Source organism: Schistocerca piceifrons, chromosome 9, assembly GCF_021461385.2.
Source record: "Schistocerca piceifrons isolate TAMUIC-IGC-003096 chromosome 9, iqSchPice1.1, whole genome shotgun sequence".
Classification (NCBI taxonomy): Eukaryota; Metazoa; Arthropoda; class Insecta; order Orthoptera; family Acrididae; genus Schistocerca; species Schistocerca piceifrons.
In genome coordinates this window covers 176852795-176879645 of record NC_060146.1, presented here as the reverse complement: position 1 = coordinate 176879645, position 26851 = coordinate 176852795, and the positions used below count along the sequence as shown (strand labels likewise).

The following is a 26851-nucleotide window of genomic DNA, read 5'->3' as shown; positions in this document are numbered from 1 at the left end:
CTTTGACCTATGTCATTGATGTTTTTTGGGTTTCTATCAAGGAAAATTAAAAGTTCTTTTTTCCATAGAACACAACTCTTCCTCATTGTGTCTAATATTTGTTCAGTTCTTCCATAAATTTCTTTATTACTTCCTAATAGCCCTTTCCCTTTGTCATATTTTGGTCACAAGAGTTCCCTGATTATTGTCCTTTTTTTCTTTTCTGTTACACCTAATTGTCTGTCTGTAACAAAAGGCATTCTGCAGCATAAAGTCATTCTACAGCATAAAGGCATTCTGGTCTATAGACAGTGTCGTAGTGTCAGAATTTAGCAGTTATGCAGACGCCGTCACTAGCTGAGTGGTCAGTGGGACAGACTGTCAGTCGTAAGGGCCCGGGTTCGATTCCCGGCTGGGTCAGAGATTTTCTCCACTCAGGGACTGGTGTTGTGTTGTCCTAATAGTCATCATTTCATCCCCATAGATGCGCAAGTCACCAAAGGGGCATCAAATCGAAAGACTTGCACCCGGCGAACGGTCTACCCGATGGGTGGCCCTAGTCACACGACATTTGCATTTTATTTTATTTATGCATAAAAATTTCTTGTTATACAGGTTTTCTGTTAATCGAGAAGCCACTTCCGTTTTCCTTGCCCTTGGTAAGTTAGCTTCTTTCTCCAAAGCATTTGGTCGTATATTTAAATTTTGTAGCCATTTTTATTCTTCCATAATCAGCTTCCCTGTATTTCGGTTCCTCCTTCATATCTGTCATATACTCTGTTTATTTCCCCCAGAAGCTATACATAGTCTTGATTTCGAAGCTCTCTTGCAGGAAATTCATCTGCATTATAGCATCTTGTATAGATTCAGCTAAAATAGCAAGGTCACCTTCAGAAGCCCATCAATTAGTTCTCTGATTATTCCTTTTTCTCCCAGCTATGATTCCTTAAAATTACTTTTTCTTATTTTCCCTGATTAACTTTTGCACTACACAATTGAGCAGTGGGCACAGTCCACCTCCTTGTCTTACATCAGTTTTGATCTTGAAAGCTTTGGCAGTTTCATCTAAAAATTTGATTTTGCATTTTCTATTTGTTTATAAATACTTCAGTCTTATTGCAATTGATTTTCATGTTTGTTTTCAAACTTGTTCTGTTAAGATATTTCCTTTTCTTATTGTATGCCATGGCTGCTCAGATTGCTTTTCATTGCAAAAATTGTCTGTTAGGTGACGTCCGCCGAACAGTTGGCCGGCAGATTAGGTTGTGGTCCTCAGGCAAGACTGAAGGTAGTGTCTGTCCTGGGAAATGCCGGAGATGGCAAATCTCACACGTTAAACCACACCTTCTTCTGTGGCCGAGAAGCATTTCGGACGTCGGAAGGACAGGACTCCTGCACGATGGGGGTGTGGGCAGCTCTAGAGCCTTCCGGCACTGCCATCTGCCTCGATACGGAGGGGCTACTGGGAGGATCAGGCATGGATGAAAACAGGAGAACACGACTCCTCCTTAAGGTATGACGACATTTTATGCTTTCTCATACTTTTTTTAATCAAACTTTTACAGTGTAGTAGTCTAATGCAACCATCTGATTGCTTGACACAATTTTTATTGTCATTGTTTGACAGTGCCAAAAATTAAGTTTGAGATTTTCAAATTTTTTAATTGGAAAAGCAAACCAATGAATATCACCAAGAAACTGAACTACTTCATATGATACGCAGAATTACTTGATATTTTAAATGCTTAACTTTGGATGTAAATTGATTGGATCCTAGGTTTGTGTATGTTAATTAATAACCTGAGAACTATTTGTACTTGATCTTCTTCTTCTGGTCTCCAGGAGCACCAGTTACTAATTATGCTTTGGTATAAACATCATTTCACTCTCAATTCCAACACAAAACACAATGGTTCTTTCAACAAGGCTGTCTGTCTGTCCTGTCCTGTCCTCTCTTTGTTAATATATATGTTTATCACTGTAGTAACTGACAATTCATAGATACAAGCAAAATTAATCTTGGACAAATGACTTACTAGCCCTATACTAAATCACTGTGTTGCTTCAATCATTATTGACATTTTTTAGTGCCTGGTTCCAAGCCATCTTTATATGGTACTGTATCTGTACTAGTTCGTGAAATAACAAAGACTAATGCAACAGGCTTACAACTGGTTCAAAGCAAACAGCCTGTGTAATACAGAACAAATAATAATTACGTAACAGATGCTATAAGCAGTGATCAGTTGCATACACTATGTGCACTTCCACATTTAAAGTTCCTAGGCATGCAGATGCAGATTAACTTCACGAGTAAGTTAACCAGAAATACTCAGTTCTGTATTTGTACTTGGAAGTGGCTCTCATCGTGTTGACATACTGACAGGATTGTTAGTATACTCTGCAAATATTGAATTCATTGTGTAATCTTCTGAAACAATCTTCTGAGGTCAAAAAAATATTTCTTCTGCAGAAGCGTGGAATAAGAATTATTTAATGAAGACTCCTCCATTGTGATATTTATGGAATACAATGTGTGAATGAGTGAACTAGTCACGAGCCACATATAGTAATAAAGTGTGATTGCACAGGGTGAAGAGATTTCTTATTAAGAGGCTATTATATAAAATTGTTGCAGCAGTGGTGTGAACTTGTTAAAAATATGAGTATGCTTGGACTGCCAGTGAGGTAAGTAGTGACAGTAGTCCATCAGAGTAATGTGTTTTTGCCCAATGTTTTCTCCTTCTAAAACTAAATTCATACACAAATTAAATGTCCGTTTTGAAGTTTAACCAGACTAGGAGCACTGTCACGAAATTTAATTACATACATGTAGTGAGCAGTGTGTACTGTTGAGGCAAATCGCGGTTCTCCACAGGTGCTGGCTGTCTCGGACATTGTGATCTTCCGGACGCGGGCCGAGCGCCTGCACAGCGACATGCTAGTCTTCCTGGGCTCCGCATCGCGTGCCTACTCGCAGCACTTTTCCGCCGCCCTCCAGGCGGTCAGTGGGAAGCTGCGCGCCCTGGGGGGAGCGTCGATGCCCTCCCTGGGACCGTCTGTCATCATCTTCCATGAAACTCGACACACCAGGCCCCTGCAGCAGAGTGAGTTTCAGAACTCTGTAAGACTCAATGTATCGTCACCTCAGTGCTGCTGAGACAAGAGATGTGCTTAGAAATATGCAACATTTAGTTGCTTGTATAAGCAAATACGAGTACTATGTTAAGTAGATTTTTCAGTAAAAACAAAAAGGTAAAGCTGGCGTCAACACATTTTAGTGTTCCATACCTCTATTGGTAAATATGGTACCCTTGTAGAATCTCTTTGTTGTCTGTCTGTTTCTCCATCTGTCTGTCTCTTTGACTGTTAAGATTCCTTCTTCTCAGAAATGGATAGATGTTCCAAGCTGAAATTTGTCACATACTAAGGTATATGGTCCCTCGATAGTGTAAAAAATTTCATCTTCTATGTCACTGTAATCAAAAGATAAGATAATTTATATCACATAATTTTGATACTTCCAAACTTATTTGTTGTTGTTGTTGTGGTCTTCAGCCCTGAGACTGGTTTGATGCAGCTCTCCATGCTACTCTATCCTGTGCAAGCTTCATCATCTCCCAGTACTTACTGCAACCTACATCCTTCTGAATCTGCTTAGTGTGTTCATTTCTTGGTCTCCCTCTGCAATTTTTATCCTCCGTGCTGCCCTCCAGTACTAAACTGGTGATCCCTTTATGCCTCAGAATATATCCTACCAACCGATTCCTTCTTCTGGTCAAGTTGTGCCACAAATTTCTCTTCTCCCCAATTCTATTCAATACCTCCTCATTAGTTATGTCATCTACCCACCTAATCTTCAGCATTCTTCTGCAGCACCACATTTCAAAAGCTTCTATTCTCTTACTGTCCAAACTATTATTTGTCCATGTTTCACTTCCATACATGGCTTCACTCCATACAAATATTTTCAGAAACGACTTCCTGACACTTAAATCTATACTTGATGGTAACAAATTTCTCTTCTTCAGAAACCCTTTCCTTGCCATTGCCAGTCTACATTTTATATCCTCTCTACTTCGACCATCATCAGTTATTTTGCTCCCCAAATAGCAAACATCATTTACTACTTTAAGTGTCTCGTTTCCTAATCTAATTCCCTCAGCATCACCCAACTTAATTCGACTACACTCCATTATCCTCATTTTGCTTTTGTTGATGTTCATCTTATACCCTCTTTTCAAGACACTGTCCATTCCGTTCAGCTGCTCTTCCAGATCCTTTGCTGTCTCTGACAGAATTACAATGTCATCAGCAAACCTCAAAGTTTTTATTTCTTCTCCATGGATTTTAATACCTACTCCGAACTTTTCTTTTGTTTCCTTTACTGCTTACTCAATATACAGATTGAATAACATCTGGGAGAGGCTACAACCCTGTCTCACTCCCTTCCCAACCACTGCTTCCCTCTCATGTCCCTCGACTCTTATAACTGCCATCTGGTTTCTGTACAAATTGTAAATAGCCTTTCGCTCCCTATATTTTACCCCTGCTACCTTTAGAATTTGAAAGAGAGTATTCCAGTCAACATTGTCAAAAGCTTTCTCTAAGTCTACAAATGCTAGAAACGTTGTTCCAATGTTTCTACAGAATCCAAACTGGTGTTCCCGGAGGTCAGCTTCTACCAGTTTTTGCATTTGTCTGTAAATAATTTGCGTTAGTATTTTGCAGCTGTGACTTATTAAACTGATAGTTTGGTAATTTTCACATCTGTCAACACCTGCTTTCTTTGGGATTGGAATTATTATACTCTTCTTGAAGTCTGAGTGTATTTCGCCTGTCTCGTACATCTTGCACACCAGATGGTAGAGTTTTGTCAGGACTGTCTCCCCCAAGACCATCAGTAGTTCTAATGGAATGTTGTCTACTCCCGGGGCGTTGTTTCAACTCATTTATCAAAGCATATATGGTACTTTCCTTTGACATAGGGTCATGAAATTTGGCAAGAAGCAAAGTTATACAGCACAAGTAAAGGAAAAAATCCTAAAATTGTTAATTTCTAATTGTATCAGATGCAAAAAATATTTTTTTGTGATATGTTAAAAATTTTAACTTAAAATTGAAATATTCTCAAAAGTCTTGGAATTCTTAGGATTGGTGTCTTGCAGGTGTCAATATTGACAACAGTCAAAAACCGTCTAGATTCTCTATTCCCTGGATCTGTATACGTAATTAAGCTTGTATGGAACCGTCAGTGTGAGGCCTACTTGCACGTGGCCAATTTTTTTTTTTTTGAGGTATACGGTTGTCAGTACCTGTAGGAAACCAGCAAGTCCTGCTGACACAGTGCCCATGATTAAATCTGCAATCGGCCTGTTGCTGCCCGCGACACTCGACACTGACAACTACTCTTTGACTGTACAGTTTGCAGCCTGAGAACAGTGACTTGCATAATAATTATTTATTTTAGTCTTTACATCTTAAAATATTATCCTATATAGTTTACTTAAACATATATTATTATTTTCTACTAATTGACTAATGAGAGACACCTTAAGATAGCAGAATAGTTGATAATTGCTCAGTGTAAAGTCTGAGCTCTGTTGCAGTTGGTCGGCTTGGTCCCACCCATAGGATCTGAGCAACTCGTGAATTCAAGCAACGGAATGCAGGGAAGTGCAATAGGAGCGCTGTTGTTCTCTATATACATAAATGATTTGGTGGACATGGTGGGCAGCTGTCTGCAGTTGTTTGCTGATGATGTCATAGTGTAAGGTAAGGTATCGAAGTTGAGCAACTGTGGGAAGATACAAGATCATTTAGACAAAATTTCCAGTTGGTGTGATGAATGGCAGCTAGCCCTAAATGTGGAAAAAATGTAGTTAATGTGGATGAGTAGGAAGATCAAACCTGTATTGTTCGGATACAGTATTACAAGTGTGCTGCTTGACACAGTCAAGTCATTTAAATATCTGTCCGTAATGTTACAAAGCGATGTGAGGTGTAATGAGCATGCTAAAACTGTGGTAGGGAAGGCAAATGGTTGACTTTGGTTTATTGGGAGAATTTTAGGAAAGAGTGGTTCACTTGTAAAGGAGACAGCATGTAGGATGCTGGTGCAACCTATTCTTAAGTACTGCTCGAGTGTTTGGTATCCGTCAGATTGAAGGAAGACATCGAAGCAATTCAGAGGCGGGCTGCTAGATTTGTTACTGGTAGGTTCAAACACAACATAAGTGTTACGGAGATGCTTCAGGAACTCAGTGGGGATCCCTGGTGGGTTTTCGAGAAACACTATTGAGAAACTTTAGAGAACTGGCACTTGAAGCTGACTGCTGAATGATTCTACTGGTGCCAAGGTGCCAACCTACATTGTGTGTAAGAACCAAGAAGATAAGATACGAGTGATTCTACTGCTGCTGACCTACATTGTGTATAGGAACCAAAAAGATAAGATACGAGAAATAAGGCTCATATGGAGGCATACAGACAATTGTTTCTTCCTCGCTCTATTTGCGAGTGGAACAGGAGGGGAAATGGTGAGTAGTGGTGCAGGGTACCCTCCATCACGCACCAAACGGTGGTTTGTGGAGTAGCTCTGTAGATGTAGATGTGGGCTCCATTGGTTGCTCTGTTGTTTTCCCTGATTGTGTCTTCAAAATCTGACTGCTTCAAGGCTCCTGTGGGACTGGAGGAAATGATGTGTGTTCAGAGTGCCGAATTCCTCATCTGTTCTGGCTCCCTAAGTGCTCTGAGTATTAAGGGGAACAAAAGGGTGGATGTAGCAGCCAAGGAGGCGTGCCACTGTTCTCAGATACTTCAGCGTGCCACAATCCCACATGCTATTGCCTCAGTGCTGAGCTGCGTGTTAATGGGAAGAAGAGTGGCTGGAAGTGACAGACAATAAGCTGCATCTTATAAAATCCATGATGCGGCCGTGACGTACCTTCTTCCACCCACACAGTCAGGATGAGGTCCTCATCACTCCTCTTCAGATAGGCCAGAGTCCTATGACCCATGACTTCTTGTCCCAGTGAGAGGATCCTCGTCCATATAGCTCAGAAATCTGACAGTGGTTAAAGTTTGCAGCAGATGTGTTCTGCGATGTGAAAAACTGCACATCAGTCCATGTGTCATGGTTGATGGGAGTTTCCTGTGTCTTAAACATTTTAACCTTAGAGTGTAAACAGCAGAAAGTGCTGCAAAGATTGCAAATGGTGCCTGTGCACAAGGTATGACAGTAGCTGTCTTATGTGAGCATTTCTAAAGCGATGCGAAATTTACACATCTGCAGCCAGTCGGTCCGTACTTATAAGCTATCATTTATATCTTACGCTATCTTACTTTTTTGTTCTGTGTGATTGCAGTTGCACGACACACAAGAATGCAGCACACTACAGCATTAACTGCTAACCATCCTGTTGCGCACATGGACTGAACTGAGGGAAACCATGAAAAGCCAAATCAGGATGGATGAACACAATACAAATATTGTTACAGAAAAACATGTTGTACATTTTAGTAACAAAAGCAGTTGGTCTTACATTCATCCCATCTGCCATTTGACACCCACTGTTGGATAAAGGTCTTCTGGAGAATTTTCACGCATTACAGCTTTTCGCTATGTGCGTTTGTGTTACCTATGCTTTTTTTTTTTTACATATTATCTGCCTATCTTCGATTAGCTCATCACCTCAGTCTTTGCTTATCTCTTGGAATCTTGCAGAGGATTTAAAAGTTATGGAAAGTTCAATTTCCATAACACAGTCATTTTAAGTGAATCGTTGCAGGCTGATAACATGCGCTCCATGATAATGGATCTGAGGATGACCTAAAAAGTGTCAAAAACTGTTATACACTAAAATAGAAAGTGACCTAGACTGTGCTTATCTTTCTATACATTGCAAGAGGGTCATGGTGCCCTGTGGACATTCTCTCTTCAGTTTGAATTTAGAATGTGACTTGTGCGTAAGACACCTTTCTTTCCTCTTGATTTTTTTTACCCTCACCCTCAGGACAAAAAGATAAATGGGAAATACTGCCTGTTCCTCTGTTATCAAACAGTGGCTACACCGAATGGTGTAGTAATGATGTTACAATAGGTTTAAAGTTAAGTTAGCTGCTGTGAAGATGAGTAGTTCCAGCTCAGGCCTATCGGCAGCAGATAAACAGCACACTGAATTTTGTGGTCGCACAGAATTTACAGCAATCTGTGTCTGCACAAACTGACCGTAACTTATGGACTGACATTAAGAACTGTTCCTAACAGAAAATTGGAATTGGGCAGTGAGCTATGATTGGTCAGCTCAGTCAATACAAGTGTTGCTGATAAAATGTGAGGGTCTCACTGTTGAGAAATGCTAGGTTTTATTTCTTTGTAGAGTCCACATTGAAGTGAAATTTTGTTCTGGAATTATGTCCTTCATAAAACTGGTTAAAAGCCAATTCACACAGAATGTGAACAGAACTGCAGTCAACAGTACATCAAATTATGGAGTGTTCACACTAGAAAGAACGTCAACACATCAGTTCATTTAGACCAGCACCAAACCAGTCAGAAGGTAGTATCAGCATTAAGGAACTAGCAGTGATAAAGTTTATCTTTGGCCAAAGCAAATTCCATAACAGACGTTCTTGATCAGTTTTGTATAGTACGCTACTGTGAATTGAAACATCATTTCAAAACATGGACATATACACACAAATACAAACAGTATTTATAAGGGAATAAATAGAGCCTGCTAACCTTATTAATGTTAAAAATATTGTATTTTCCTCCACTAGAGCTGGCTTTTCACTCAAAAAATGGTTATTTAATGGAAATTGCTTCATCTATTGATGTTCTTATTTATATATGTTGCAGGTGTCAGCTCTGTTGAGTTATTGTAAAACGTAAATTATTTTTCGCCTCCCTTGAGAAAGAACATTCAGTGTAAAAGATATGCTAATTGCCATGGAACATTTTCAGTGTGTCTCGAGAAAAAGCAAAATAATTAAAATAAAGGCTCAGAATCACAAAACCGACTATTAAAACAAGAGTGAGCTAACAAAAATAGGTGGTTAACTTCCAACATCAGCAGGCGATGACATTGTTTTCTCCCCACCAAAGTCAACATCAATACTTTCTTCTTGAGGAACCTCGACATTGACATCCCATTTCAGCCTGTTCTGTTGTATGAATGCTTTGTTTTGAAAAGCATTGTGGAATAATTTGACATTCCATTCTGTCTTGTTCTGTTTCATCAAGTTGAAGCAATCTTAAAAGTTTCCACTCGGTGACAAAATGTGTTCCAGTAGTAGTGCTGTGCAATATATTTCAAGAGTGTGTGATCGTAAATTACTGTGGGTTGTTGAATTCTGTACATGGATGTTATGGCCTACTGCACAGTGTTCTTTCCCTATGTTTCTTCGCTCTACTTTCATTGTCCACTAGTTGTTAACAAAGCTCTGTGTCGTGCCCACAGCATTAGATGAAACCCCCGAGGACGTGCTGCGGGCCAGGTTTGCACAGTGCGGCCTCGAGATGGACGCCTTCAGCTCGCTGCACTATGTGGGCATCCAGACGGTGAACCAAGCTACTGACTTTGGGACCCTGAGGTTTGCCGTGCGGTCAGAATTGGACAACTCTTCTGTCAGGTCCCCACGGCCTCCTGCACTGGTCTTCCACACTCTGAAGGTAACATTTCTGTGCATGTAGTGTGCAATGATGAGCCTAAAAGACAAATGCCAAAATAGGTCAACAAGATGAAGCTTTCGTTGCATACTTATTATTATTATTTCTTTTCTTTCTCAGACATTATGTCTGGTTAAAAATGGAAAGTGACGTGGATCTTCATCAAGTGTGACTTCCTTTTAACTGTACGGTATATGTTACATTGCATTTAGGAATTTTTGGGTAATGGAACAAGTATCAATAATTACAGATTTCTGTAGTTGTATATATAAGTTTGGATGTAGCTGTATTGCATTGATGTACTGGTGGATATTGTGTGGTATGACTCCTGTAGTTGATAGTATAATCGGTATAATGTCAACTTTATCCTGATGCCACATGTCCGTGACTTCCTCAGCCAGTTGGATATATTTTTCAATTTTTTCTCCTGTTTTCTTCTGCATATTTGTTGTATTGGGTATGGATATTTCGATTAGTTGTGTTAATTTCTTCTTTTTATTGGTGAGTATGATGTCAGGTTTGTTATGTGGTGTTGTTTTATCTGTTACAGTGGTTCTGTTCCAGTATAATTTGTATTCATCATTCTCCAGTACATTTTGTGGTGCATACTTGTATGTGGGAACGTGTTGTTCTATTAGTTTATGTTGTATGGCAAGTTGTTGATGTATTATTTTTGCTATATTGTTATGTCTTCTGGGGTATTCTGTATTTGCTAGTATTGTACATCCGCTTGTGATGTGATCTACTGTTTCTATTTGTTGTTTGCAACGTCTGCATTTATCTGTTGCGGTATTGGGATCTTTAATAATATGCTTGCTGTAATATCTGGTGTTTATTGTTTGATCCTGTATTGCAATCATAAATCCCTCCGTCCCACTGTATATATTGCCTTTTCTTAGCCATGTTATGCGATCTAAAGGGTTGTAGAGGTAGTTATGAAATTGTAGTGGTGTAGCCGATGTATTTATATGAGTGATTGCTTTGTGTATTTTGCTAGTTTCTGCTTGTTCTAGAAAGAATTTTCTTAAATTGTCTACCTGTCCATAATGTAGGTTTTTTTATGTCGATAAATCCCCTTCCTCCTTCCTTTCTGCTTAATGTGAATCTTTCTGTTGCTGAATGTATGTGATGTATTCTATATTTGTGGCATTTTGATCGTGTAAGTGTATTGAGTGCTTCTAGGTCTGTGTTACTCCATTTCACTACTCCAAATGAGTAGGTCAATATTGGTATAGCATAAGTATTTATAGAGTTTGTCTTGTTTCTTGCTGTCAATTCTGTTTTCAGTATTTTTGTAAGTCTTTGTCTATATTTTTCTTTTAGTTCTCCTTTAATATTTGTATTATCTATTCCTATTTTTTGTCTGTATCCTAGATATTTATAGGCATCTGTTTTTCCCATCGCTTCTATGCAGTCGCTGTGGTTATCCAATACGTAATATTGCTGTTTAGTGTGTTTTTCCTTGACTATGCTATTTTTCTTACATTTGTCTGTTCCAAAAGCCATCATATTTATATCATTGCTGAATACTTCTGTTATCTTTAGTAATTGATTGAGTTGTTGTTTTGTTGCTGCCAGTAGTTTTAGAGCATGCATGTATAGCAAATGTGTGATTTTGTGTGGGTATGTTCCAGTAATATTATAGCCATAATTTGTATTATTTAGCATGTTGGATAGGGGGTTCAGAGCAAGGCAGAACCAGAAAGGACTTAATGAGTCTCCTTGGTATATTCCACACTTAATCTGTATTGGCTGTGATGTGATACTATCTGAATTTGTTTGGATATTAAGTGTGGTTTTCCAATTTTTCATTACTATGTTTAGGAACTGTATCAATTTAGGATCTACTTTGTATATTTCGATTATTTGTAGTAACCATAAGTGGAGTACACTGTCAAAAGCTTTTTGGTAATCAATGTATACGTAATGTAGCGACCTTTGTTTAGTTTTAGCTTGATGTGTCACCTCTGCATCTATTATCAGTTGCTCTTTACATCCTCATGGTCCTTTGCAACAGCCTTTTTGTTCTTCATTTATAATTTTGTTCTGTGTTGTATGTGTCATTAATTTCTGTGTAATGACCAAAGTTAATATTTTGTATATTGTTGGTAGGCATGTTATGGGGCGATATTTAGCTGGGTTTGCTGTGTCTGCTTGATCTTTAGGTTTATTCCATGTGTAAGTGTATCAGGGAATGTGTAGGGGGCTGCAATGTAACTGTTAAATAATTTAATGATATGAATATAATAGAGGGAAACATTCCACGTGGGAAAAATATATCTAAAAACAAAGATGATGTGACTTACCAAACGAAAGCGCTGGCAGGTCAATAGACACACAAACAAACACGTGTATATTTGTGTTTGTTTGTGTGTCTATCGACCTGCCAGCGCTTTCGTTTGGTAAGTCACATCATCTTTGTTTTTAGGTGAGTTAAATAATTTAGGTAGATGTGAATGTGTTGAGGTGGAACTTCTTTAGCCAGATATTTGCTGTTTTATCTTTTCCAGGGGCTTTCCAATTGTGAGTAGAATTAATTGCTTGGGTGACTTCATGTTGCAAAATTATCTCTTCAGGCATTTGTGGTATCATCTTGTATTTGTCTGTTTCTGCTTGTATCCACCGTGCATGCCTGTTATGTTGTACCAGGTTTGACCATATGTTGCTCCAGAAGTGTTCCATGTCTGTTATGTTTGGTGGATTGTCTATTTTAATGTGTATTATCTATTGTCTGGTAAAATTTCTTTTGGTTTGTGTTGAATGTTTGGTTTTGTTTCCTTCTATTTTCACTTTTTTTGTATCTTCCAAGTCGTTTGGCCAGTGCTTGTAATTTCTGCTTCTTTTCATCTAACTGCTCTACCGCTTCTTGTTGTGAGATTTTACCTAACCTTTTTCGTTTTTTGTCTGATATTTCATTTCTTATAAATTGTGTTAGCTGTCCAATGTCTTTTCTCAGTTTTTCTATTCTGATCTGTAGCCTGTATTGCCATGCTGGTTTTGTGGGTTTTTTCTGTGTGTTGGTTGGTTCTGATCTCTGCCTAGTGTGTATATTTAGTGTAGTGAGTGCTCCTATATAAATCAGTAGTTGTAACTCTTCCATAGTTGTATTTTCATTTATTTTGTTGTGTATGATTGTGTTGATAGTTGTTATTGTTGTTTCGACTTGTGGTTTATTTGGTGGTCTATGCAAGAATGGTCTAATGTCTGTATTTCTGTCTTTGTATTCTATATATGTCAGCTGAAATCTTTCGTCTATATCTGACGTGTGTCACTTCGTGTTCTATTTGTGCTTGTTCTTGTGGCTGTCTTAAGATTTCATTTTCCTCTGATTGTTTAATTGATTATTATTATTATTATTATTATTATTATTATTATTGTGGCTCTTTTCCTGGTAACTTTTAATCTTTGATTGGGTGAGTGCCTATTGTGTGTTGTAAAGTACTGAATGTTGATTTTGCATTGCACACTGCCAGTAATATCTTGCATGTACATCAGTTTAGTTATTTTGTTAATTCAAACATTGTATTCTGTAGACTGAATATGAGGGAGGTCCTGCATGGCTCTGTAATTAATAACAAAATACATTATTGTAGGAATGCAGCTTTTCCAGATGTTCTCTGTAGATTACTTTGATAACTATTAATCATTTTTTAAATGGTTAAGGGAGAAAACAACAAATTGTGATATAGAAAAGGAACATAGAGAAAGCTCTGAGCAGGTTGTAGGCACGCAAATGAAAATTGAAGGCTTAAGTTCACCTTTTGGATATGTTTTAATACAGAAACCTTTTGAATTTGTTTTAATACAGAAACCATTACTTTCCAGAAATTTCAGTCTCCTCTAATTGTACCACTCCACTGCACTTCATCCACTCCAACATACTTAGATGTTAGCTGAGTACTAATCGAGGTTGAATAACAACAGTTATTACGTACTACATGATAAAAGCTTATTTTTCATGAACATTGTCTCCCGCTGCGCCAACAGGAATGCACAACACAGTATCTCAATGTCTTGTTTATTTAAAGAAAGGTAAATGTATGTTTATCATTTAGTCTTGGAGTTAAAGATGTACAAAATTTTCTGCCTTTCCTCTCCAGGACAATTGGTAACATGTTTGCAATATTTAGTTAGTTTCAAGTTCCATGAATCCCTTGCACCATAAATTGTAATGTTGTACAAAGAGTCATTTTATATTTACATTGCACATTAATTTGCAAATGTGGCTGCACGCTGAATATTTGTCAGCATTGTGTGCTTTTTTTGTAGATGGGAATTAGTAATTCTTACCCACCACCTTTTTCACATTGCAATAATATAAGTTGTTCTACAGAATAGTAGGAGTTGTCAAGGAGCAACTTTTTCAGTTGGTTTTCAAGTTTTACTGTGCTGTCTGTCAGACATTCTTATATCACTGAGTAAGTTGTCAAATATTTATCACAGCATTGTGCACACTCTTTTTTGAGCTAAAGATAAACTTAATGTGGAGTAACGAATGTCATTTTTCTTTCTGGTACTGTAATTATGTACATCATTGTTCCTTTTGAACTGCAGTGGATTATTTACAACAAACTTCAATTTCATATGATAACATTGAATGAAAATATGCGAATGTTGAGCTACTGATCTGTCTGCCCCCAAGATTTGCAGTGATTCTAAGCACGAATGTGACTGAACTACTAAAAGATCTAAAATGTTCTTTTTCCATTTTAAATTCTCATCACTATGGACACCTAAGACTTTTGAAGTTTCCACTCTACTTATTATTTCCCCACCATGTGGTATACTTATCACTGCTATTCTACCCCTATATGTGCAGAATTGAATACGTTGTGTCTTTTTAAAATTGACATTGAGACCATTTACTGAAAACCAGTCAATGATATTTTGAAGAACACTGTTTACCATTTCTTCTGTTTCTATATGTATGCTTGGATTGATTACAATTCTTGTGTCATCTGCAAAAAGAACTAATTCTGCTTGTTGCATATTAGACAAAAGATCATCTACACATATGAGGAACAATAGTGGGCCCTTGTTTGAACCTAGGGGAACCTGATATGTGATTTCTCCCCAGTCAAAATAATGTCCCTGGGCTACATTGGTTGAATGTCTAAATGCAGCTTTCTGCATTCTTTTGCTTACATATGACATTATCCGTCAGTTGGTTATACCATTAGTTTCACGTTGTTGTTGTTGTCTTCCGTCCAAAGACTGGTTTGATGTAGCACTCCAAGCTGCTCTATCCTGCGCAAGCCTCATCATCTCCGAGTAACTGCTGCAACTTACATCCTTCTGAATCTGCTTACTGTACAAATCTGTTATCCCCCCCCCCCCCTTCTCTCTCTCTCTCTCTCTCTCTCTCTCTCTCTCTCTCTCTCTCTTCCAGTAGTAAATTGGTGATCCCTTGACGTGTCAGAATGTGCTGTACCAACTAATCCCTTCTTCTTGTCAGATTGTGCCAATAATTTCTTTGTTTCCCAATGTAAGTCAGTACTTTCTCATAAAGCTCGTAAAATTTTAGTTTATCTGTGAGAATACTCTGATCAACACGATTATATGCCTTATGTAGGTATCAGGACATACCAATTGGCACTATTTTGATATTTATAAAGGAACTTCACTATAACCATGAAAAGGTAACTTGTGCAGATTGTGTATCCTGTGCTTTAGTGATGTATACAACTGCCCATCTAAGAGGAATAACTAAAGCTCTGCAGGAATGGAGCCTTGTAGTACCTGGTCATATTTGAAGGTAGCGTGTTGCGTATCACCAACAAACATTTATTCAAACAAAATTTAAGATAAGTAATTTCACACAGAATCCAGGACAGCACAGCTAATTGAACGCTGATCAGCATAACGTTGAGGAACTAGGCATACCAAACTTCTGTAACTGAGCTCACTGCCTTTTACAGCCTAGACTTTGTCATTTTCAATTGGTGTGTAGGTAAAAGAACAAAAGAAATGAAATATGGAAGCTGAGTCCTGTATAGTCTTCAAAAATTGCATTGTCCTGTGGAAATCACAGAGTATAAAAACAATGATTGACTAATTAATTTTTACAACATGCAAATTTTGTATCATAAGGCAGTATTTGATATTATTTAAAACCCACCTTCCCTATTTTTGTTCTTTCATGTGTGTGTATATGAAAATGAGAAACCATGCCAAGTTTGGCAATCAATAATTTTTTCTTGAATAAAAACAGCAATGCAGAAAAAATGGATTCATTTAATCTTCACACATAAGGTTAAACATTCAGAAACACATATCGCCAAAATATGGAATCATTCCAAGCAGTTCGTAAATTAATGTAAATACTTCCATTGGTTTTCATTCTGACAAATGATGAGTGTCTACACATTAACTGTTGTAACTGCTTCATTGTAACTTACTGTTCCATCAAACTTGGTATTGTGCCATATCTTTCTGCAACGTGAATGATGGAAAACTGAAAGTAAGATAATTTCTAGTGCCAAAATCAGTTTGTGTTTAGTATTATTCTGGAAAACATTAAAAATTATATGTATTGAAATTGATGACATTCCAACTCAAAATCATTTGCTGTAGGAGCCCTATCTTTATCATTCAGGTACAACAACAAATTGCTGAAGGTGTTAGAGAGCTGTGAGATAAAATTAAACCACACTCCTCACTCTGCAGCAACAGGTCCTTCATCTGGATACATGCACAACACACAAAAATCCTTCTTGAAACCCAGGATACAGGAAATGATTTGATAGCAATAACAGCCTTATGGCTGAGATTTGGATTCCAGGTTCTTCCAGTAATGAGCTGTATGGGACAGTAAGTTAGAGACAAGAGTTTTACTCAAAAGAAATACATTCACAGAAGCAAAAATGTAATTGATTCTCTATAGCCATGGTAAGATTTCTTCAATTGAATTCACAAAATCACATAACTGTTTACTGTGTGTGTGTTTTTCTGTCTTGCACTGGAAGGTACAGTCTCGCTCATTCACTGGTTTTCAAGATCCTTACAACAGTAGGTAGGTACATGTTGATGCCACATTTCGAGACTTTCAGAAAATCTTCAGTACAGTTCTGCACTAAACAAAATACTTGCTTACAGAATATTTGAACAGATTTACTATTGGATTCGAGACTTCATCAGACTAAACATAATATTTACGAATGTCACATCCTCTGTGCTTCAAGGTCGTGTAGCTTCACTGTTACTACGAACAATATACAATGTGTTTGACTATCCCATGCACAAATGAAAGAGCTGAGTAAAGGACAATGGAACAAGTGAATAATCCTGTGGAAGGATGAATATGTGGTACATGTGTGATGATGGTGTACTAGCATACTTTTCATGTTTCTGGTGTTACCAGTTGTGGCTCACCAGTACTGTGACCTCGTAGATCCTCCAACTTGAACCTGTTGGATTTTTTGTATGGGGATGTTTAAAAGCTTTGGTGTATTCCAGCCCTATCAATAGTGTCAATGCTTTGGGAATGCATTGTGGGTGATTATTGATGCATTTGGGGCACACCTTGGATTTTGGAACATGCACGGGCACTGATGAGGAGTCATGCTGTAGCCTGTCTTCACATGAGAACAGTGGCCATGAGGAACACTTGTTGCAATGTGTTTGTCCTCAAGTGCATATCTGCAGGTTGGATCATCAGGGACTCTGTTATAAGGTGTTGATGTAACATAACACGTCATGTCACGAAAACCATTGGTTTCCAACCCATGTATGTTAGGATTACTAGTGAACTAACTAGTGAATGTCCTAATCTCCTCCTCTTCCCCTTCCCCCACTTTCCCTCTCCCCCTCCCTTTGTCCTCCCCCTCCTCCCCCACCCTCCACCTCCATCTCTGTTCATCACCTTCCCTTTGCTCCCTGTAAGTCTCTTATCACACACTTTCCTTATCCATCACCTCTTCCCTCGTCTCTTTGTACATATCCTCCTCTCTCTTCTTTACATCCATCTCCTCCTCCCCTCACTCTCTGACATTATTTATTATTATTGCAAATGCAACCTTGATTGGGAATGCAAATCGCAGTGAATGGGTAAATCGGTTGCCAAAATTTGTATACGTGGTATGAGGGAGACCTTACCAGCTGCTATATCTGTGAGAATAGTGACTTAATACAGTATTTAGCTTGGTTTGAGTCTGCGAACAGGTGGGATCATAAAGTTAGCCATAAAAACAACTTTCCTGTTTTCTTTAAAAAGGAAAAGAAAACCATGCATTTTCTTAACACAGCTTAATATATTCTTTCCCACAGCCAGTTTAATGGAAAATGTTTATTGTATAATGAGTGTCTATATCTCCAGTGGTTTATTCAGTTGGTTGAGAAGGAATTCATCCAGCTGAATCTTTACTTGAATTTGTGTGAACTGAAACAGAACAATTTCAGTAAGATCATGAACTTATTGAAATGAAATAAATCAGAATTCATTGTTCTGGATTTATAGTAGAACATAATGAGAAATTCTTATTCAGTTTGCCCCGAAATGATGTCTACGCATGGCCATGCACAACTATCATAACAAGAAGCAACGCACTGAGGACGCAGATGATGACTTTAAATCAACTGCGTTCCTTCCATACGCCGGGAATGTGTCGTCGAAAATAGGCCGATTACTGAAGAAAAATAAAATCAAGGTTATCTTCCGTCCACCAGCAAAGAACCGGGCCCTGGTTGGATCCGTTAAAGACGATTTACAACTGAAGAAGGCAGGCGTTTACAAAATTCCCTGTGAATGTGGCGCTGCATATATTGGCCAGACGACAAGAACTGTCCATGAACGATGTATAGAACATGAAGGATACACCCGTCTGCGGCAACCGTCAAAATCGGCAGTAGCAGAGCACTGTATTTCTTTGGGACATTCAATGGAATACAATGTAACAAAAATTTTATTTCCGGTTTCCGGTTTTTGGGATTCCGTAATCAAGGAATCAGTGGAAATACGTCTTGCCAATAATCTTATAAATCGTGACAACGGCTTTCAGCTGGATAAAAATTGGAATCCTGTTATTAAAATTATACAATCACAGCGGAATCGACAGTGTCATTCGATACTCAATGACTAGATGAACCTTTATTTCCACCACCGAGGGCAGCACGTACAACTCGGCTATGCTGCGCATGTCAACACCTGACGCATGCGCTGTAGGATGCCAGTACATTTCACATGCGCGAGATTCGGCATAAATACCGCGACTGCACCTGGGCTCTTCAGTAGTTGTGTACTCACCTGATGATGGCCGGACGTCTCTGGGCCGAAATATCGTGGCAGAATGTCGACGGGATCCGGCTGCATACCCGGAAATTATTAGAAGAAAAAACAAATTTTCTGTCTTCAAAAATGGAATAACAGTTTTGTAGTAAGCAATTGTAGTCACCAATGTGTGTTGTCTTCTTCTTGCATGTCAAAAGTGGCTATGTGTTGAACTTAATAACTTGAAGCTGCAGCTTGGTAGGTTCCAAGAGAATGGCTAACCATTTAGACAAAAAATTTATTTAATAGTCTGTGTGTATGAAAACTAAATATGCATAAATTAGTTTCCACATAAATTATAGTTAATTATTACTTCAAATTAATTCTGTATCAAGTACTGACACCAGAGATCAGAGTTCAGTCCTGTCATCATTGCCACGTGTAACATAACTTTTTCTTAGTGTCAGGATTCTCTCTTTTGTCTCCTACTTAAAAATAGATACAAAATTATTAATTTGGTTAATGAATAATGTAGTCCATGCCAGTGTGTTTCAAGGCTCATCGTTTATTTTGGCACATTTGTTATAAAAACATGAACAGATCTCGTTTCATCTGCTCAGCTTCACAAGTACCTGGAGAAGACAAGTACCATTTGCAGCTCACTCTTTCATTTGATTCAAGACAGCTGAAAGTGGTATGGTGGCAAACATAAAATTTCACAAGTGAGTGCCTAGTTGATAATGAAGAATTCCTAATGAGAAAGATAGAAACTAAAACATTACATCAAACCACAAAATGAAACACAGCAATTTAATCTAGGGGGAGGTGTGATGTATTACAAGAGTTACAGTACAATGATCTGGCTTAAAACAGCTGGAAACTAATACACTGAGGTGACGTCATCCGGAGTAGTGCAGCAGCTCAAAGCCGTTGTAAGTCCCCTACAGAAATATTAAGCCGTGCTGCCTCTATAACTGTACATAACTATGAAAGCATTGCTGGTGCAGGATTTTGAGCATGAACTGACCTCTCAGTTATGTCCCATAAATGTTCAGTGTGGTTCATATTGGGCGATCTGGGTAGCCAAATCTTTTTCTCGAATTGTGCAATATGTTCTTCAAACCAGTTGTGAACAGTCATGACCCCGTAACATGGCACATTGTCATCCATAAAAATTGAGTTGTCATTAGGGAATATGATGTCCACGATAGCTGCAAATGGTCTCAGTTGGATCAGAGGACCCAGTCCATTCCTCGTAAACACAGCCCACACCATTGTGGAGCCACCACCAGTTTGCACTGTGCCTTGTTGAAAACTTGGGTCCACGGCTTTGTAAGGTCTGCACTGCACTCAAACACTACCATCAGCTCTTACCAACTGAAGCTGAGACTCATCTGACCAGTCCACAGTTTTCTTGTTGTTTGGGGCCCAACCGGTATGATCACGAGCCTGGGAGAAGTGCTGCAGGTGATATCGTGCTGTTAGCAAAGGCCCTTGTGTTAGTCGTCTGGTGCCATAGCCCAGTAGTGCCAGATTTCAGTGCACTTTCTAACAGATATATTCATAATACATCTCACATTCATTTCTGCAGTTATTTCATGCAGTGTTCCTTGTATGTTAGCTCAGACAACACTACACAAACGCCACTACTCTGTCATTAAGTTAAGGCCCTCAGCCACTGTGTTGTCGGTGTTGAGAGGTAATGCCTGAAGTCTGGTATTCTCAGCACACTTGACACTGTTGATCTCAAAATATTAAATTCTCTAGCGATTTCCGAAATAAAATGTCCAATGTGTGTAGCTCCAGTTACCATTTCACATCTGGTAATTGCACATGTGTGGCCGTAATCATATTGGAAATCTTTCCTTATGAATCACATGAGTACAAATGACAGCTCCACCAATACACTGCCCTTTTATACCTTGTGTACACGGTACTACGACATATCTGTAAATGTGCATATCACTGTTCCATTATCTTAGTCACTCAGCTTAGTGTATATTGCGGGATGGAGCACTATTTTGGCTAACTGCCTTGTTTTTCTATATAGTCATTTCCAGGAACAGAACTTTAGCATGCACTGCAAGGGCTAGTCATAAAGTTTTAATTGTCAGGTCAAGAAAATAAAAGCGGCGTAGTTATTGTTGTGTTTGTTTGTCAGTACATGTCTACAGTCCTGCCACAGCCTGTTGATATAGTGGAGACAGGTAGCAACATTATTTTGTGGCTCTGGGAGAGGTGATAATTTAACTTTGTGTGTGTGTGTGTGTGTGTGTGTGTGTGTGTGTGTGTTTCTCCTATGCTGCGACATCAGTTGGATGCTACTGCTGCTTCTGTGTGACAGGTACTGAACGAGAAGTTCAGTGGAGAGATGGAGGTGCAGCCACGCACGCTGTTTCCTGACCAGTACTTCAGCTGCCCAGCCCGTTGCCTGTCCTGCGAGCGGCGCTGTGAGGCCGGCATGGGGCATTCCAAAGAGGGCCGGCCCCACATGTCATCTGGCCGCTGCAGGTGCATAAAATCTATACTACTATATAAAGACAAGTCGTAGTTTAACGTTGTTAACAAGAATCTCAAGAAGTTCTTGACCAATTTACTAAAAGTGGTTACATGATACTCTAATAAACGTTCATACAGACATAGGCTACACTTTTTAATATATATGGTATATAAATACATATATACTATATAAGGAGGTAAGGTTTTTAGCAAAAATCTCGGACAGTAGTTGACTGATTTCCTTCAGGTTTTCAAACAATACCCTAATAAACATTCAGACAGACATAGGTTACACATTGTGTCACAGTTTAACATTTTACTAAAAATCTCAGTTCTTCACCGATTTACTTCAAATTTTCACATCATACTCTAATAAACGTTCAAAATGTTCTTGCAAAAATCTGAAAATTCTTGACCAATTTGAAGTAAATTTTTACACAGTACTCTAAAAAACAATTGGGTGGACATAGGCTACATAATTTTAATGTATATATTATATAAATGTATACATAAAATCCCCCCCATGAACCATGGACCTTGGCGTTGGTGGGGAGGCTTGCGTGCCTCAGCGATACAGATAGCTGTACCGTAGGTACAACCACAACGGAGGGGTATCTGTTGAGAGGCCAGACAAACGTGTGGTTCCTGAAGAGGGGCAGCAGCCTTTTCAGTAGTTGCAAGGGCAACAGTCTGGATGATTGACTGATCTGGCCTTGTAACAATAACCAAAACGGCCTTGCTGTGCTGGTACTGCGAACGGCTGAAAGCAAGGGGAAACTACGGCCGTAATTTTTCCCGAGGGCATGCAGCTTTGCTGTATAATTAAATGATGATGGCGTCCTCTTGGGTAAAATATTCCGGAGGTAAAATAGTCCCCCATTCGGATCTCCGGGCGGGGACTACTCAAGAGGATGTCGTTATCAGGAGAAAGAAAACTGACGTTCTATGGATCGGAGCGTGGAATGTCAGATCCCTTAATCGGGCAGGTAGGTTAGAAAATTTGAAAAGGGAAATGGATAGGTTAAAGTTAGATATAGTGGGAATTAGTGAAGTTCGGTGGCAGGAGGAACAAGACTTCTGGTCAGGTGACTACAGGATTATAAACACAAAGTCAAATAGGGGTAATGCAGGAGTAGGTTTAATAATGAATAGGAAAATAGGAACACGGGTAAGCTACTACAAACAGCATAGTGAACGCATTATTGTGGCCAAGATAGATACGAAGCCCACACCTACTACAGTAGTGCAAGTTTATATGCCAACTAGCTCTGCAGATGACGAAGAAATTGAAGAAATGTATGATGAAATAAAAGAAATTATTCAGATAGTGAAGGGAGATGAAAATTTAATAGTCATGGGTGACTGGAATTCGAGTGTAGGAAAAGGGAGAGAAGAAAACGTAGTAGGTGAATATGGATTAGGGCTAAGAAATGAAAGAGGAAGCCGCCTGGTAGAGTTTTGCACAGAGCACAACTTAATCATAGCTAACACTTGGTTTAAGAATCGTGATAGAAGGTTGTATACATGGAAGAACCCAGGAGATACTAAAAGGTATCAGATAGATTATATAATAGTAAGACAGAGATTTAGGAACCAGGTTTTAAATTGTAAGACATTTCAGGGGCAGATGTGGACTCTGATCACAATCTGTTGGTTATGACCTGTAGATTAAAACTGAAGAAACTGCAAAAAGGTGGGAATTTAAGGAGATGGGACCCGGATAAACTGAAAGAACCAGGTGGTACAGAGTTTCAGGGAGAGCATCAGGGAACAATTGACAGGAATGGGGGAAAGAAATACAGTAGAAGAAGAATGGGTAGCTTTGAGGGATGAAGTAGTGAAGGCAGCAGAGGATCAAGTAGGTAAAAAGAAGAGGGCTATTAGAAATCCTTGGGTAACAGAAGAAATATTGAATTTAATTGATGAAAGGAGAAAATATAAAAATGCAGTAAATGAAGCAGGCAAAAAGGAATAAAAACGTCTCAAAAATGAGATCGACAGGAAGTGCAAAATGGCTAAGCAGGGATGGCTCGAGGACAAATGTAAGGATGTAGAGGCTTATCTCACTAGGGGTAAGATAGATACCGCCTACAGGAAAATTAAAGACACCTTTGGAGAAAAGAGAACCACTTGCATGAACATCAAGAGCTCAGATGGAAACCCAGTTCTAAGCAAAGAAGGGAAAGCAGAAAGGTGGAAGTAGTATATAGAGGGTCTATACAAGGGCGATGTACTTGAGGACAATATTATGGAAATGGAAGAGGATGTAGAGGAAGATGAAATGGGAGATGCGATACTGCGTGAAGAGTTTGACAGAGCACTGAAAGACCTGAGTTAAAACAAGGCCCCCGGAGTAGACAACATTCCATTGGAACTACTGACAGCCTTGGGAGAGCCAGTCCTGACAAAACTCTACCATCTGGTGAGCAAGATGTATGAAACAGGCGAAATACCCTCAGACTTCAAGAAGAATATAATAATTCCAATCCCAAAGAAAGCAGGTGTTGACAGATGTGAGAATTACCAAACAATCAGTTTAATAAGCCACAGCTGCAAAATACTAACACGAATTCTTTACAGACGAATGGAAAAACTAGTAGAAGCCGACCTCGGGGAAGATCAGTTTGGATTCCGTAGAAATACTGGAACACGTGAGGCAATACTGACCTTACGACTTATCTTAGAAGAAAGATTAAGGAAAGGCAAACCCATGTTTCTAGCATTTGTAGACTTAGAGAAAGCTTTTGACAATGTTGACTGGAATACTCTCTTTCAATTTCTAAAGGTGGCAGGGGTAAAATACAGGGAGCGAAAGGCTATTTACAATTTGTACAGAAACCAGATGGCAGTTATAAGAGTCGAGGGACATGAAAGGGAAGCAGTGGTTGGGAAGGGAGTAAGACAGGGTTGTAGCCTCTCCCCGATGTTATTCAATCTGTATATTGAGCAAGCAGTAAAGGAAACAAAAGATAAATTCGGAGTAGGTATTAAAATCCATGGCGAAGAAATAAAAACTTTGAGGTACGCCGATGACATTGTAATTCTGTCGGAGACAGCAAAGGACTTGGAAGAGCAGTTGAACGGAATGGATGGTGTCTTGAAGGGAGGATATAAGATGAACATCAACAAAAGCAAAACGAGGATAATGGAATGTAGTCGAATTAAGTCGGGTGATGCTGAGGGAATTAGATTAGGAAATGAGACACTTAAATTAGTAAAGGAGTTTTGCTATTTGGGGAGCAAAATAACTGATGATGGTCGAAGTAGAGAGGATATAAAATGTAGACTGGCAATGGCAAGGAAAGCGTTTCTGAAGAAGAGAAATTTGTTAACATCGAATATAGATTTAAGTGTCAGGAAGTCATTTCTGAAAGTATTTGTATGGAGTGTAGCTATGTATGGAAGTGAAACATGGACGGTAAATAGTTTGGACAAGAAGAGAATAGAAGCTTTCGAAATGTGGTGCTACAGAAGAATGCTGAAGATTAGATGGGTAGATCACATAACTAATGAGGAGGTACTGAATAGGATTGGGGAGAAGAGGATTTTGTGGCACAACTTGACCAGAAGAAGGGATCAGTTGGTAGGACATATTCTGAGGCATCAAGGGATCACCAATTTAGTATTGGAGGGCAGCGTGGAGGGTAAAAATCGAAGGGGGAGACCAAGAGATGAATACACTAAGCAGATTCAGAAGGATGTAGGTTGCAGTAGGTACTGGGAGATGAAGCAGCTTGCACAGGATAGAGTAGCATGGAGAGCTGCATCAAACCAGTCTCAGGACTGAAGACCACAACAACATACATAAAATATAAAAAAGAAATATTTTTAGCAAAAATGTTAAAAAGTTATTGATCAATTTTCTTCAATTTGTTGCCATCTCTGCAATAAACATTCAGACAGACATGTGCTGTATATTTTTTCAAACAAAAATATACAGGTTACTGCAAGAGAAGAATATTGTGCCAAGAAACTGGGTGGCGTAATTTTCTTTCTCACAGTCTGTTTTAACTAAAATATCAGGGAATTTAAGCCATTACACAAATTGTTTATCTTAAATTGTTTATCTTCAATATATTCTTTGTCCTTGTATACAATTTTAAACAAACTGTGTGTACACAACAGATTGCTGTTCACGTTATTACTCACAGCCGGTTTTAACAGAAAACAGGAAAAGTTGTATTTTTAGATTATCAACTTGTGATTAGAATACTACTACTATGGAGTCTGGATCATCTGAAACTTTGTAATCCTATCCATTTACAGTTTAAAACTTCGCAGTACACTTGTCATTAAAGCCATTCTCCTCACTGACCCATCAATTGGAGATGTTTCTCTCATACTCCATATACAAATGAACACATCAGATTTACCCATTCATTTTAAGTTATTTCATTTTCCAATCGAAGTTTCCTTTAAAACACCAATAAACAAGGCTCGAAGTTAAGAGAGAGCGGGATGAGGAGGTAGACAGAGATCGAGGGAGGAATAGATGAACAGAGGCAACACGGGGGGGGGGGGGGGGGGGGGGGGGAGGGGGGGGGGAAGTAGGAGTAGAATGACAAAGATTGGGGGGAGGAGGTGATTAGTAAAGAAAGGGGGGGGGGGGGGGAGATGGACAGAGAGAGATGGGGGAAAAGGGAGATTAGGACATACATGCAATTCCCAATTGCTAAATATACACACATCAAAAAAAGTTTTGCATTACCCCAGTTCCCAGAACTCCTGAAGATAGACGTTGACTGTGGATATTGTATCACAGACACAGTCCCTTTGACTGTTTGGAGATGTCACTAAACCTGCCCAAAGATGTAAACAACCATGCATGAGCAGCACCTATTAGACAGAAGGGGTCCGACAGCCAATCAGTTCGTCATTGCACCAGGAAGGAGGTACACAGCTCATGTTGTCTGTATTTCAACCCTGCCTAGACGGTCAATACCGCAAATTCAATCACGCCCGCATTGTTACTTTATGCCAGGAAGGGCTCTCAATAAGGGAAGCGTCCAGGCATCTCGGATTGAACCAAAGCGATGTTATTCGGACATGGAGGAGATACAGAGAGACAGAAACTGTTGATGACATGCCTCGCTCAGGCCACCCGAGGGCTGCAACTGTAGTGGATGACCGCTACCTGCGGATTACGGCTCGGAGGAACCCTGACAGCAATGCCATCATGTTGAATAATGCTTTTCGTGCAGCCACAGGACATTGTGTTATGGCTCAAACTGTGTGCAATAGGCTGTGTGATGTGCCACTTCACTCCCGACATCCATGGTGAGGGTGAGATCCATCTTTGCAACCACGACACCGTTCAGCATGGTACAGATGGGCCCAACAACATGTCAAATGGACCGTTCAGGATTGGCATCATGTGCTCTTCACCGATGAGTGTCACAAGTGCCTTCAACCTGACGGTTGTCAGAGATGTGTTTGGAGGCAGCCCAGTCAGGCTGAACACCTTAGACACACTGTCCAGAGCGTGCACCAAGGTG

At 39.2% G+C, this 26851-nt stretch overlaps 1 protein-coding gene across 1 annotated transcript in view; it reads left to right on the top strand.

Annotated features, from left to right (window-relative positions):
* LOC124716983 (zinc finger FYVE domain-containing protein 1-like) overlaps positions 1 to 26851 on the top strand; it is a 100137-nt gene that overhangs the window by 6263 nt on the left and 67023 nt on the right. Inside the window, exons 2-5 of the mRNA XM_047243587.1 lie at positions 1208 to 1492; positions 2858 to 3086; positions 9444 to 9655; positions 21202 to 21368. Coding sequence (XP_047099543.1) covers positions 1208 to 1492; positions 2858 to 3086; positions 9444 to 9655; positions 21202 to 21368 — 893 coding nt within the window. The remainder of the gene's footprint in view (positions 1 to 1207; positions 1493 to 2857; positions 3087 to 9443; positions 9656 to 21201; positions 21369 to 26851) is intronic.